This window comes from Cyprinodon tularosa, unplaced genomic scaffold, assembly GCF_016077235.1.
Source record: "Cyprinodon tularosa strain WSP-4 unplaced genomic scaffold, ASM1607723v1 ctg346, whole genome shotgun sequence".
NCBI lineage: Eukaryota > Metazoa > Chordata > Actinopteri > Cyprinodontiformes > Cyprinodontidae > Cyprinodon > Cyprinodon tularosa.
The window spans coordinates 1822435-1837010 of NW_024039059.1; the positions used below are offsets into that span (position 1 = coordinate 1822435).

At 37.4% G+C, this 14576-nt stretch overlaps 2 protein-coding genes across 3 annotated transcripts in view; one reads left to right on the top strand and one right to left on the bottom strand.

Annotated features, from left to right (window-relative positions):
• Positions 1-1552: 1552 nt before the first annotated feature.
• Positions 1553-4858, bottom strand: cunh11orf58 (chromosome unknown C11orf58 homolog). Its single transcript, XM_038294788.1, has 5 exons — positions 4679-4858; positions 3056-3139; positions 2861-2921; positions 2634-2743; positions 1553-2087 (listed from the first exon to the last, which is right to left on the bottom strand). Exons 1-5 carry the CDS (start codon positions 4730-4732, stop codon positions 1869-1871), a joined length of 528 nt encoding a protein of 175 aa, XP_038150716.1. The 5' UTR covers positions 4733-4858; the 3' UTR covers positions 1553-1868.
• Positions 4859-11105: 6247 nt separating this feature from the next.
• The window catches only part of LOC119789752 (transcription factor SOX-6-like), a 169002-nt gene continuing 165531 nt past the window's right edge, over positions 11106-14576 (top strand). Inside the window, exon 1 of one of the 2 annotated variants that reach the window (XM_038294811.1) lies at positions 11106-11469. The gene's annotated coding sequence lies outside the window, so the exon portion shown is untranslated. The remainder of the gene's footprint in view (positions 11470-14576) is intronic. The other variant, XM_038294809.1, reaches the window with a different exon arrangement.

Here is a 14576-nt window from a genome sequence, read left to right on the forward strand (position 1 = left end):
CAGTATTTAGTTGGGCCTCCTTTGGCCTGTATTACTGCAGCAATGCGGCGTGGCATGGAGTCGATCAGTCTGTGGCACTGCTCAGGTGTTATGATAGCCCAGGTTGCTGTAATAGTGGCTTTTAGCTCTTCTGAATTGTTGGGTCTGGTGCATTGCATCTTCTTCTTCACAATACCCCATAGATTTTCTATGGGGTTAAGGTCAGGAGAGTTTGCTGGCCAATTAAGAACAGGGATACCATGGTCCTTCAACCAGGTACTGGTAGCTTTGGCACTGTGTGCAGGTGCCAAGTCCTGTTGGAAAATGAAATCTGCATCTCCAAAAAGTTGGTCAGCTGCAGGAAGCATGAAGTGCTCTAAAACTTCCTGGTATGTGGCTGCGTTGACCCTGGACCTCAGAAAACACAATGGACCAACACCAGCAGATGACATGGCACCCCAAACCATCACTGACTGTGGAAACTTTACACTGGACTTCAAGCAACGTGGATGAAGTGCCTCTCTTCTTTTCCTCCAGACTCTGGGACCTTGATTTCCAAAGGAAATGCAAAATTTACTTTCATCAGAGAACATGACTTTGGACCACTCACCAGCAGTCCAGTCCTGTTTCTCTTTAGCCCAGGCAAGACGCTTCTGACGCTGTCTGTGGTTCAAGAGTGGCTTGACACAAGGAATGCGACAGCAGAAACCCATGTCTTTCATACGTCTGTGTGTGGTGGTTCTTGAAGCACTCACTCCAGCTTCTTTGTTTTTTTGAGAAAAAAATTTTTTGTTATTGAACATCTAGTTGAATACTTCTGTCCCTGTTTATTCCAGGTTCACTCTGGAGATCTCATTCTTTTTTTTTGTCCCAAACTGCTTTTATTTAACAATGAATCATATTTTAGTCAGTGAGAAACTTGTTTGGACTAAAAACATGACAAATTATTGTTGTTCAAGAAGAAATGTGTCAGAGAAAATGAAAAGGTCAATTTGATTACTTTGAAAAAGTAAAAAAAAAAAAAAAGTAGATTTGTCTGATTATCTGAGCTAATTCATTTTGAAGGATTTGTGTAACTAGTGGCTTTTATTCATAGTAAACTGACTAAAATAAGAGGGGAGGTGCATGCAGGGAGATTACCGAAGTCTGCTCTAAAACCTTGATGGTGTGAAGGAACCTTTAGGGACCTCCTGGTACAGAAACTCCAGACCTTAAACCAAATGATGCTAAAAAACAAAACAAAAGCCTTTCAATAGCATTTTTTTCCCCTAAATGCTTCTTTAACATTCTGCCAAAGCAATTTTCTTTAAACTGACACCCTGCTTAGATCCTCCCTCATACATAATCTATTTTGTGAAGGTTATCACTAAATTAAAAAGCTAATAAAACTTAAAATACTCTTCCATGGATTGCAATTTGTCTAAATCCATGCAGATCCCTCTCCACTCTTAACAGAATGCATTCACACACATTTATCAAACTAATTCAGTTTCTCTTGCAGGTGAAAAGCTTCATTTACCAGGAAACATTTTAGCTTTTGGGTTTAAAAAGAACAAACCAGAAATTACAGAAGTCTTTTCTATGTAAATACCATTTAATTTCATTCAGTATTTTCTAGGCAGATACAGGACATTTAAAAATGTTGAGGTGAAATAAAAACACTGTCGTTTGCCATCCATAGTATTTCCGTGCTACATAAAAAAACAAGTTATTTTTCCAAGCATTTAATGAAATCCTCTGAGATCATGCACCCATGATGCCTCCCGTATTTATCCATTGGTTTATGATGAATATGGCAGAACTTGTGATTGTGAAGTCCGACAAAAAAAAAAAAAAAAAGCATCAAACTGACCCAGTTTGAGAATAGAAAAGCTAACTCCTCCTTCATCCTACGATGATTTCACAAAACCCATTTTGTTGTTTGGTTTCCGTTCTGCTGTGTGGCCTTCTGAGTCGGGCTTGGCCCGTTCAGACGTTTTCTCCTTTGGGCTGGAATCTTTATCCTGAGTTTCTGTGTTCTGGTTTTCACCGGAGGGCTTCTCTGATTTAGCATCTTCTGTCTGACCATCTGCAGGCGGGGAGACCACCGGCTCAGGCTGCGGGTCCGGCTGAGGAAACAGGACAAGAGAAAAAAATCTTTCAATTTCTTCTCTTTACAGAAAGAACCATGTCTGATATTTTCTGACTGTTGCCTCCTGATTATCTGCTTACTGCTGGCAAACATCAACCCGGTGGGGGACTGATTTTTTTTTTTTTTTTTTTGGGGGGGGTGGAATCCTGCAGTTTCATAATTATTACACTAGATGGTGCTAAACGGCCTTAAATATTCACACCTCTTAAACTTCAGACTTTTTTAATCACACAAACAACATCTCAATACATGATTACAAACTTTAAGGTTTTACATTTTTTTAACCTTCCTAAATCAAGGCTCTTTTGGAGGAATATCAACTTGAACACCTAGAAACGTAAATTGTCTGCCTCACTTTAGCTCTTTGCAAATATCCCAATGGAAAGAATGAAAGGAAAAGATGAAAAATATGAAAGAAAAATTCACAATTTGTCAATTTTTTCAGTTTTTATGTAACATCCCAGGGCACCGTTAATGAAGGTATGTCAGCATCTGTTAGAGGATTAACCACCGCAGTTCTCACCTCGCTGAAACCCAGACCGCAGTGTCTCCGGTCCCGGCCTGACAGTCTCCCCACCATGCTCTGCTGATACTGCATCTCCAGCTCCTCGTTCATCCTCCTATCTTCCTGCCCTGCAGAGGAAAGAGAAGTTTTGGATCCAGACGTGGCGCTGTGACTGCAGGCAGTGAGTTTGGAGCACACTGGTGCTGCAAACATTCAGCCGTTTGCAAAGCTACTAAGAAGCTCACCAGTGCGGAAGTGTGACGTCGACTTGTGGTCACCGATGACCAGACGACCGGTGTGTTCTTTCTGGAGAAAAAAAAAACAAAAACAAAAAAACACAAGCTTTTATCTCTCAGCTTCAGGTGACTGAGACAAACTGAAGAAACGTATCCTGCTTTTATCATGGAGCATAGATCCATGATCAGGGAAAGTATACAAACCTTGGTGGCCCCCATCAACCGTAAAAACTTTTGCTTTCTCTCATCACTTCCTAGATCTGCAGTTGCCCACTGAGTCGATCCATCCTGCCAAGAATAAAAACTCTGCTCATTTCTGTTTATTTTTTTAAACAAAGCAACTAAATGTTTAAAACTTATATTTAAAACTTTGTTAACCTTTGGAGTTTATTTCATCACAATATGTTTTAGTGCATTTGAATTTTCTTTGTTTAGCTGTCAAAGACTGGTCAGAGGGAGGTGGGAAAACTTTATTTTTAATGACAGGAAGAAACACCAAGAAAAGTTTGGAAACTCCTGGATTCTACACACAGAACAGCTAAACAACAAACTGAAGAGAATCAAACAGATTTTCCCCTAGCGGTGCACCGATGGCCGCTTTCTGGCCGGTCACAGATTACCCAACTTTAAAAGATTGACATGCAGATTTATTTTTATAAATTAGAGTGCCAGTTGTTAGAGGATCACAAAACACCTTCAGAATTTCAATCTTATCTTGCTGAAAAATGCAGAATTCTAGTGTTGCACCGATACTGACACCAGTACTGATACCCGATTAAGCACTAAAATGGTGGCATCGGTATCGGTGAGAACCAACAAATAGGGCACCGATGCCATTTTGAGAACCAAAAGTTTATTCAACTCTTCTCACCCATTCCAGGTAGGCAATAAAAAGTTCTACTGGATTCACTTTGTATTAGTCTTTTTCCTGCTTCACAAAGGTAGGCAGCAGCTTGACAAAGCCATGATGGCAATTATTTTACCTCAAAGTAGTATGCAGTTTCTCATATATACACACACACATCAATTTCAAGCAGATGGTATCGGCCGATACTGCAGAGCCAGGTATCGGTGCCAAAAAATGGCATCGTGCAGCACTACTGGCTACCTGGTTAAACACAACAAACATCTAAGAAAACTGCTCTCAAATATAAATAAAAATGTTTTAGGATCGGTAGGGGGTTATTTTCAGATCTTTGCAGGAGTTGATGGGATTGATATCACATCTTAGTATGGGTTGATCACCGATCTTCCAAAATTAAAGAAAATGGAGGCCGATCAGTGGATTCACCAATATTTTACACAGTTCAATCCATCTGAATGTGAACCCAGAGCTGACATTAAACACATGAAGACAGCAGAAGATTGCACTGAATAGAGAATTTGCTCTAAAAAGTATATTTATCTAAATTAAACTGGATTAAATTTAAATGTCAGCTGAGCAAAATTATCTGGAGTTTTTTTTTTTTTTTTATGAATTGAACTGAAAATAACAAACATCATCAAACTTTCATGAAGGGGAGCAACTCGCGCCTCATTTACCCACAAAACTTTGACCATCTGGCAGAAAATAAATCACAGCTCTTATTCTGTTGGTTCTTAAATTCATTTTATCTATTTTATTTTCGCAGTTGGTTCACCTAAGTAAGCCATAGGTTAAAAACAAAAGTGTAGATATTGAGTCAACTTTATTTTAGGACCTCAGCTCTTCACGTTTTCACTATAAAGCTCGTGAGCAGCAGCTGTTTGCTGCTAGCTTGCTAAAGTGTGCTAACCATTAAATGATTTTTCTCAACCTTTAACACCGGTTTTTTATGTCTAACTCACTTCTGTTGGAGACGCAGGTCGTTTCGTTCCGTGCTTGTCTTGTGGAGAACTCATTCTGACCTACTAGCTCAGTAAAAACAATAGAAACAGTGACTTTATCCCACCAGCAAACGCTAGCTGGAGTTGTCAACAATTCCTTTTTAAGGTAACGATACTTCCTGTGCTCTTCTTCTTCTGCTTCTTCTTCGTCTTCTTCCTTGGGGCAAACGATTCAATAGTGTATCAGCGCCACCAACTGGTAAGGAGGTATAATCGGGATTTTGATATTTATTTAATAGATTAAATCGAATAAAAAAAACAACAACACATAAATCCTTTCAAATAAACCAACATTCTATACACACCGAATATTAAATGAAAGTATTTCGAATTCCCTAAATTGTCTGTTAATTAGTATCTTTGTTTAATATTTTCAAGGTTTTGGATTAGATTATATCTGCCTTTAAACAATATTACATAATATGCATTACGGTTTCTGTTTGATCACAAAAAGTCAGTTTCATCTATGCTGTGTCTCCACTTTAAAAAAGAAGATTTTGAACAAATCTTAATCTTGAATTTTTTAGTTAATCTCTGCTTTCTTCCCTTCTTCACATTGTTTTCAGCAAAAATCTTTCAAATTTTCTTAGGTAATGCTTTTTTTGTCAGATCTACTATAATTAGTTTCTGTATCTATTCTTTGTTATTTCCTGTGATGTTTTTGTCGTCCATCTTATTTCCAGTATGTTCTGGTATCCATAAAATCACCAGCCCCATTCATTCAAATGCTACATTTAGACTATAGTTACATCTTCAAATTTATTAATTTGTTAAATCCTGTATTTATTTAATTTATTCAAAATAATACTAATTAAAAAATGAATTATTAGGAAATCATCAAAGCCTGTTTTCTAAAAAACCAAATTGCTCACATATGCTCCTGGTTTAAGGTGAAATATCTCATCCCTTTCTTAACATTATCTCCTGTTACTAACATATACTTGCCACTAAATTACCTGGATTAGCCGAACTTCACTGAAATTTAAAGAAGCAGCAGTTTGTTGCTGAAACATTCACCTCCCACTTTAAATGTTGTCAAATTTATCTTCACCAATAGGATTACTGTTGGGTTTACACAAACCAGTCTGATCCAGGAAGGCAAACTGCTCCTGCTAAGCTGGTTATCTGCTATGTACATTAAATCTAGCTGTAGTCACAGGCTGTTTAGTTCGATTGTTTTTCATGAAACTTTTGCATCTTGATTTCATCTTTTGGTAACATTTTGCGAAATAAGGTCATTGTTTTAAATCTGTTGTGATCTTTGAACGCCTACGTTTAGAATTAAGTGATTTTGTAAAGTGTTCTGATATATAAAACCAAAGATATATATGGCTTGATACTTTTAATTATATTTTCTTTATTTATACCACACAATCAAATAGCTGTGCAGTTGCTCAGGTTCCCGTGGAGATGGAGACTCTCGATAAACAATATTTTGTCTGACAACTGCAGCCTTTCATCACAGCTTAACATCTTTTTGATGTAATTTATCAGGGACTGCTATTGATAACGTTATTTTTTGTCTGTCTTTGGTTACCAAACTGGAAATGTATTTGCCATGTCTGGATTTTTGTTGCAGTTGGATGTGATTTAAGTTCAGCTGAATTCAGCTCCAGATTTTTACATATAATCAATGTCCCTAAAAAGGGGAGTGGCGGCCTAGTGGTTAGGGCATAACGCTTGGAATCCTGAAGTTCTGAGTTCTAGCCCCACTCCCACAGGCTGGCAGCGCACTCTGAGCAAGACCCTTAACCCCACACTGCTACCAGCGCACCCCACGATAGCAGCCCACTGCTCCCCAAGGTGATGGGCTACATGCAGAGAGTACATTTTTCCAATGTGAGATCAATAAAGTTAAATTATTATCAGTATTATTATCTGCTGCCAACATCATTTCAGGCCCCTTTAGGGGACAAATACGTCTTTTTTTAATTTCCATATGCTGTATAAAACAACACATTATGGTGGAATGATTGATTGTGCTTCATAGAAACACAAGAATGTGGTTTTCAGGTCAATTCTTCATTTTGGCACAAGGCATGATAACAAATATCTTAAATATCTATTTGTAAAGTTGTGCTCAATTGCATATTTTTTTATAACATATTCAACCTAAAAAGGCAACATATAATGACTATGGTTTGGATGAATGGGATTTTTTTAGGTGTCAGTTAAATACTGGGATGTATCAGCAGGACCAGCTGCTTTCAATGGGTCGCTTCTTTTCAGAGCCACCTGACTGTCAGCAGAGTTGATAAGGAAGACTGGAGGAAAACCAGTTCTTTTCCTGGTTATCAGACCTGATGCCTTTAAAACCTGTAGAAAAATCATGCGGCCTGTCTGCTAGAGAGACGCCGTGGTTCTGTAGCTGCTGCTGTATGCTTGTATTTGAGCTTCTATGGAAAAAAGAAACAACTAAACTAAAACAAAACTTTATGCTCATAATGGCTTCATGTAAATACATTAACAGAGATGATGATGTTTTAAAAAAAACAACCAAAAACATTAACCTTAATGGACCATGATTCTAACTGTCATTTTATTTTTGTCCAAACAACAGTTTGACTTATTCCAAATATTATTCAAATAAATCTCTGTGGTAGTTACAGGCCTATTATCTGCTTCGATCTAATCTATCATTATAGCTAGAGTGCAGCTGCACATGGTTCAGTGTAACCACGCATTCCTGTTGTGATCCTCCTTCTTTCCCTAGAAATAGGATCTCTTTGCTTGTTCACCAAAAGGAAATAAAAAGCTTGCAGTTATGAAGGAGCAGGTGGGTTATTTGAATAAACAGTTGTACCGTCTCATGGCTAGATCAACTCTTTTATTATATTGATTTATTAAAAGTATTGTATTTGTAGCTATTACTACAAAGCGGTAATTGGAATAAAAAGTCCAACCCCATGCTTTGCTTTAAGTACGTCTAAATGACTTCTTATGCAACTTGTTCATTTTGGTAACAATAATGTTTAAAATTTTATTATTTATTGATATACCTTTCTTTAGTTTTCCCTTTTTTGTATCTTTATTAACACTTTGCTTTTCAAAAATAAAAGTATGTTTGTATTTGATTACAGACGCTCCTGAGGGAGAATGTTTTTTCCTATTTCAACAACAAAGCAACGTCATTTTTGGTTCTCTCTTTAGGACTTTGGTGGGAAATGGGTTGAGTTTAATAATTATCTTATTTTTAAGATTAAAAAAATCCTCCTGGCAGATCATCATAATCACAAATGATGGGCAAACAGCCTTATTTTAAAAAGCTTATATGTATTTAGATCAGTTTTTATGGTGTATTAATCAGAGATTCATCCTTTGGACCAATTTATCATTTCCCTTTTATAATCGACTTTAATGGTTATTTAAAAATTACATTCAACTTTAAGAATATGTTGCACTAAAATAGGATCAGAGTTTTCATCTGTAATCTACAGCAGCATAATACACTAATGATGGCTCTGTTTTTTGTTTTTTTGTGAGTATGCTTTTCTTTTCTTCGCCCCCCTGAAAACCCACTACTCCACCTCTGGAACCGCCACCCGTCACTGGGTCTTTTTAATGATCGTATATTACAATTGTCCAAACAAAGGAATAGGAAGAATGTTTCACTCTTCCAAGATTCTTTTTTGAAACCAAACTTTCTTTATGTCTGAAGGGACCTAGATTGGTTGAAATGGTGCAGAAAATTAACTGATCAGCAGCATTCAAATGGATAGTTTGTTCCCTGATTAGAGGAATCATATTTAACCATCAATATCTGGGTGTTTTAGTGAAGGTCTGACGTTTGTATTAGGCCTAAGGAAAATAGACCGTTTGCAAGTCTTCAGTTCATAGAAGTCTACAGACTTGAAGGTAGAGTTGAACAGCTGCAAATGATCTGCAGAAAAACTTGAATCAGCCAATCAGATATTATTAAAAATATATCTGATATATATCTATCAAAAACAAATCCAAGGGGGCCCAAAAACAGAGCCCTGATCTGCACCTAAAATTAGATGATACTCTTTATATAAACACCTTAGCTACTCTAAAACTATTATGGAAATCTATTACCTAATATTTTGTGAAGTAAAGTGTAAAAGTTTTAACCAGGCCAGAACAATAAACTTTTATTGTAATTTTCACTTAAAAAGTCCTCTATATATGTTGAGCTTTAATTATTTGGTCGATTATTGACCTCCCTGACATTTGACTTTATGATCTTTAAAGGATCAGCATCTATAGGATTGTTTCCACTGTTCTTACGAGCAGCCATCACTACGTTAAAAGCAAAACTAAAATCAGGATTAGATCTGAATAATGAGCAATAAATACTTATCAGTTTCAACATTATCCCCGTTCACAGCTGAAGTCAAATATAAATGACTTTCTCACTATAATAGAACCTGTTAGAACTTGCAATATATTAGATTGTTATATTAATTGTTGCCTCAACGTAAAGAGGCCTTACCTGCATGCTTTCAGCAAAATACGCTGAAGGATCTGATTAAGTTTGACAGCAGTTCCTGTGCGACGGTCCAGGTCTTACCTGTTTACTCTAATATACACCTGCTGGGACTGTAAACTTTGGACTGAATGACCCGGATCAGATTTTATACCTAATTCAGTGAAAGTGCAGCTTTTTTACCTCCTAAAGATGAAGAACCAGGTTTGAATCTTAGGCATCTGTTGTAAAAACTTTACCAAGCCTGTGAGCATAATGATTAACATGGGAGCAGCATATCGAAGACACACAAAGACATCCCATTGAAATGTAATTGATTTGGATGCAACATGTTTTAATGTGTACATCAGGCCAACAGAGCACAGAAACAGATTTTCCCAAGAGTCTTAGCTGCACAGGAAGCTTTTCAACCCAGCAGTCAGGAGATCAAGCAACGCCTCTAATCCTCAGCTAAACAACGCAAGTTTAGCTCTTTAACCTTAAAATCAGAGAACAAGTCTCACATGGAAACTAGCTAGACAAAAATAAGAAGCATTTTACTATTTTATGTATTCTTTTTTAAATTTAAGCATAAGGTGACAAAACCAGGTACACTCTCATAAATATTTCACTGTTTTATATCACTATAAATTCTAATTTATATTTAGGATAATTTTTACACTGACCTATTAAATAAACATTTCATGATGCGTATTCATTTGTATAATAAATCTAATTTATTTTAAATAGGCCTACATGAGCATCAGGTTTATTTATTTAGTATTAAGTATACTTATTAGAAATTCACACTAATGAATGTATTTATTTAAAAAACAAAGTGTGTTGAATCACATAAAGGTAACCTGATATTAAGCAATTAGGCAATAACCTTTAACTATGATTTCCCTCATTAGTTTTAATTTTTCATTTAGTATACTGCAATAATTCTAAATACATAAACCTGAAATTATGTATTTCAAATAAATAAGTGATATTAAAATAATTAATATGCATAATGTAAGATTTATTTAAAAAGGCATAATAAAATTAAATGGGAATTTTTTGTGCTTTAAAATTACATAATTATTAACATTTAGATGAAATATTTTAAATTCATTTTTATTAATACTTTTTTTTTATTTAGATAATTATTTCTAAATCCCTTTCAGTTGTTAACATAACGTACAGTTATTAACAGCTAAAATAGAGTCAGAAAAAAAAAATTAATAACGTTGTACACAGAGATATTTTGATTAAAAATATCCAAATAAAATTAATGCAATTTTTTTTTATCACAAGCTACCAACCGCTTTATTAATGTAGTACTAAATCCCACCAAAAGGTGGCGCCAGAGTACATTTAATGGCTGCAGCGCAGGAGACGCTCAAACCGCTGACAGAACAATCCAACTATTCCTGCAAGTTGATCTGGACTTTGTTTGGTCACATCTTTTGTAGAAAATATTCATTTCATAACGTTCTTTTTTAAACAAACAAGCCAAACAATATTAACGAAACATTTTTATCAAATTGACAAGAAATCTTTTTTATTTTATTATCTATAGTTATAATCTTTTTAAAGCAGTGAATTCAGATGATGATTCTGAAAACAGTACATTTCCTCTCTTTTTTATTTTTATAAATACAAATTACACAAGTGAGAAATCGTGATATGATTTCTGGAAAACTGAACTCCTTTTGTTTTGTTCTAAATCCGTGAGGATGGACACCTGGGCCATGCGCCTTTACGCGCAGTCACTACGCTCATTAACAAAAAGTGAGGGAAAGTTTATATAAATCGGCTAAAGCTGAAGAAAACTTAAGATTTTAACCACTGAGTATAAATTTAGTGTAATTTCTTAAGAAAGTGCATCTGATGGGCAGATCTAAATTAAGTGTAGCGAGAGAGGGTGTGAGAAAGGAGGGGAGGGAGACGGGGGAGGGAGTTATCCTGCCTTTGCATCTTTGCCCGGCAGTGCCCTGCACTCTCACTGGAACCTCCACACAGAGCCGGACGGGAGAAAAAAAAACAACAACACTTTTTTAATTTCACTTCTTGAAGCTGGCAGCTCCCCCGGCTGGGCGTCACTCCTACAGGAGCGCAGAGAGTCTCTCATTCCCTCCCGTCTCTCCTTGAGCGGAGCGCAAACAGGAGTTCCACCAAAGTCTCCGACGCGCAGCGGAGATGGTGACTTTACAGCCGGGATCTGAAAGCAGCCCCAACTGATCTACTTCTTCCTGACCCGCAGTGCGTCACCTTCAAACCCCATAAGAGTCTCCAAAGTTTCCCAGAGTCTGCGCAGCGCACGTGGAAGAAGCGAGTCCAGGTAAGAGGAAAAGCCGCTCCGCTCCGCTTATCTCTCCACTGCGCTCACATAACAAGCCGCGATGACAATAACAAGCTACAGATCCAGCCTGTTTAAAGCTTAACTGATTGTAGCTGTAAAGAAAAACACCCTGAACTTTTATTTCACGCTTAATCCGGAAGATTAAACCAAGATCCCCGTTTTATAATCCTAGTTTATGCAGTAAACATCTCCTAAAAATACTTATTTAACCGCAGCAACAATGTTATCAATAAGTTACAACGCTTTTTAATGTTTCTCTCCTTTTACACTAAAACATAAATAAATTCGCGTCGTTTTTTAAAATGGGATTTTAAATAAAAACAGTCATGATCCCAAAGCGCACAGAAATGAGCAGAACTTTTAATTAAAACTCAGCTGGATTAAATATTCAATTATAAAACCAGAAATACGCACAAGCAGATTAAGATTTTTTTTAATTATTATATATATTTTTATTTATTAGAAATTAATAATCTGTACTGTCTTTAATTCCATCAAGTTGAGAAATTTCTTTTTTTTTATTTTGCAGGGAACAAATGTTTTATTTAACGAGTCTTTTATTGTTATTATGAACATTATAATATAAAAATATTCTTATATTTATTTCTTAGAACCTATCCAGCAGTGGCCTTCTTCAGGTCTGAGCATTTACAGAATGTGGGCTCTAAAATTAAACAAAAGGCCCTTTAATCACTTATCAAAACCAACCTTTATATGATCCTACCGTTTTGTTTAAAAATTAAGAAACTATTTCAAATTCATAAATGTTAAAATAAATAGTTTGTGTAGAAAAAATACAAACGGAGGTTTGGGATTATTTTTAAAAGGTGAGAAGATTAGAGAAGTAAGAGTGCATTATTTATCTAGATGTCATTTGCTTGTACTGCTACTGTGCCATTTAAAGATAGATTTCCATTCAGATATGATAACAGCATCAGAAAGATTTCTTTGGGTTACCCAAATGTTTTGTTGAGGCAGTCCTACTTTCAAACCCAGAAACACAAGATGGAGAGAAAAGCAGGGTCACATCTTAAAGCTCCAAAAAGGTCAGAAAGGTTTGACCCTGGAAGAATGTGTGGGTCGAAAATGAGAGAAAACTGCAGCGGAGGAAAAAATAGTATCAAGTTTTTTTAAACTGAGAAATGAAGCATGTTTCTCAGCTTACAACTTTGGAGGTGAGCAAAAACAACAGAAATAAAAACAGCAGCAGATCTCTGCGTTACGCCTGCAGTCCAGCAGTTTGAACTTGTGGTGCGTGCAGGGGAGGGGGGGTGGTCAAGGTGAGGGGTGCAGTTTCTAATCCTGTGATCGTCCAGCTTTCAGCACACTGCTGTGAGGACGAAGAGGAGGAGGAGGAGGTTTTGCCCCAGAGTTCCCTGTGAGGATGATGGGACAGGGGGTACAGGAGGACAAGGCGCACGGCAGTGGGGTGGAAGAGGGCGATAAAGCCACTTCAAGGGTGTTGGCCGTGTTCAGAGCTGCACTACACCTCTGAGATAAGCCTCTGGCCGCCCGCAGATAAGAAGCTTTCAGAGTAACAGAGTGAAAGAAAGAGAGAGAGAGGGAGACCATGCATGAAAGACAACAATGAGTTTTAAAACCCACTGAAGAGGAAGTGCAGGTCCAGACAGCCTCTGATTTCTAACATTCCTCATCCCAACACTTTAATCACTTTTGGAAGTTTGGTGAGAAAATGCGCCATTTCCCAGGATTACTCTGAATGGTTTAAACTCATCCTTTCTTTTCTTTTCATTCCGTGCGCATCTACTACCCCCTTTTCTTCTCCTCAGAGTTCATTTCGTGCGCATCAAACCCCTTTTCTTCTTTTCAGAGTTGTAATTGGGCCCCTGTTTGACAGATCCTCCTGCTGCCATGTTCAGGCCTGCCCTCGCTGTGCCGGGCTGGGCCTGTGCACTAAATCACAATTCCCTACAAGCTTTTTTTTTTTTTTTTTATTGTTTGGACACTGGTTGAACAATTTATAGACACCCCTGCCCAACCCCACCTCCCGCGGCCCCCACCGCACGCACACCTCTGTTGTAAGTGAGAGTGTCTGTGAAAAACAATCCGGGCTGATCTCCTATGGCATTTTGTTTGGAGCAGGTGCTGCGGGCTGAACTTCCCTCATAAGGTAAAGTGGCATTAGAGCGTCCAAATGGCAGACTTATATATAGGCTGCCAATTCAGCACATTGTTCCGGCCTGCATGGCTGCGCTCACCCCGCGCTGTCTGGACTGAGGGGAGACCCACACCCCCTTCCTCTTCCTCCTCTGTGGGAAGCAGCACTGACGGCGAGCGATCAGGCCCGTCCATTCAGCAGCTGGTCACTCTGTGGTCCATTGTGGCCGCTGGAAATCACAGCCATCAAGCATGAATGAGAAAAGTTGTTCAACATATCTCTGGGCTCCGCAGCCTGGGGCGACATGTGGCCCTTTAGTCTGTACAGAGTGGATCAGAAGTGAGCCGTGACTTTATAAAGAAAGGAGGTGGCAAGGAATCATTGTTGGAAATCAATGTTTTTTTTTAACTTAATTTCAATTCCACAATGGAAAAAAACTAAAGAAAGTCCAGGGGTTGGTCCTGAAAATATCTAAATGTTTCTTTAATTATGATATTAGAGGACAAGCTGTTGTGAATTGTTTTTCAAAGCATGCTCTGCTTGAATAATAGTCGAACTTTATTGATCTCACGATGGAGAAATTTACTTCTGCATTTTAACCCATCCCCGGGGAGCAGTGGGCTGCCATTGTGCGGCGTCCGGGGGAGCAGTGTGGGGTCAAGGGTCATGCTCATGGAGCTAGAGTGCAGAAGTGCAGACTGTGGGGATCAAACCGGATTCTTGCAACCTTCTCAGAGCACAAGAGCACTGCTCTAACCACTAGGCCAACACTCCTACACTTTCAGGACATCATAATGATAATCCCATCTCTGTGTAGAAATACATGTGTGTGTATGTGTATATATATATATATATATATATATATATATATATATATATATATATATATATATATATATATATATATATATATATATATATATATATATATATATATATATATGTATAGCTTTTAAAATTGATCAGT

Coding starts and splice junctions, on each gene's coding strand:
- cunh11orf58 (XM_038294788.1), bottom strand. CDS start 4,732: ATGAGTTCTCCACAAGACAAGCACGGAACGAAACGACCTGCGTCTCCA. Junction 3,140..4,678: donor GACCTGCGTCTCCAACAGAA/GTGAGTTAGACA, acceptor TATTCTTGGCAG/GATGGATCGACTCAGTGGGC. Junction 2,744..2,860: donor GACGTCACACTTCCGCACTG/GTGAGCTTCTTA, acceptor TTTCCTCTGCAG/GGCAGGAAGATAGGAGGATG.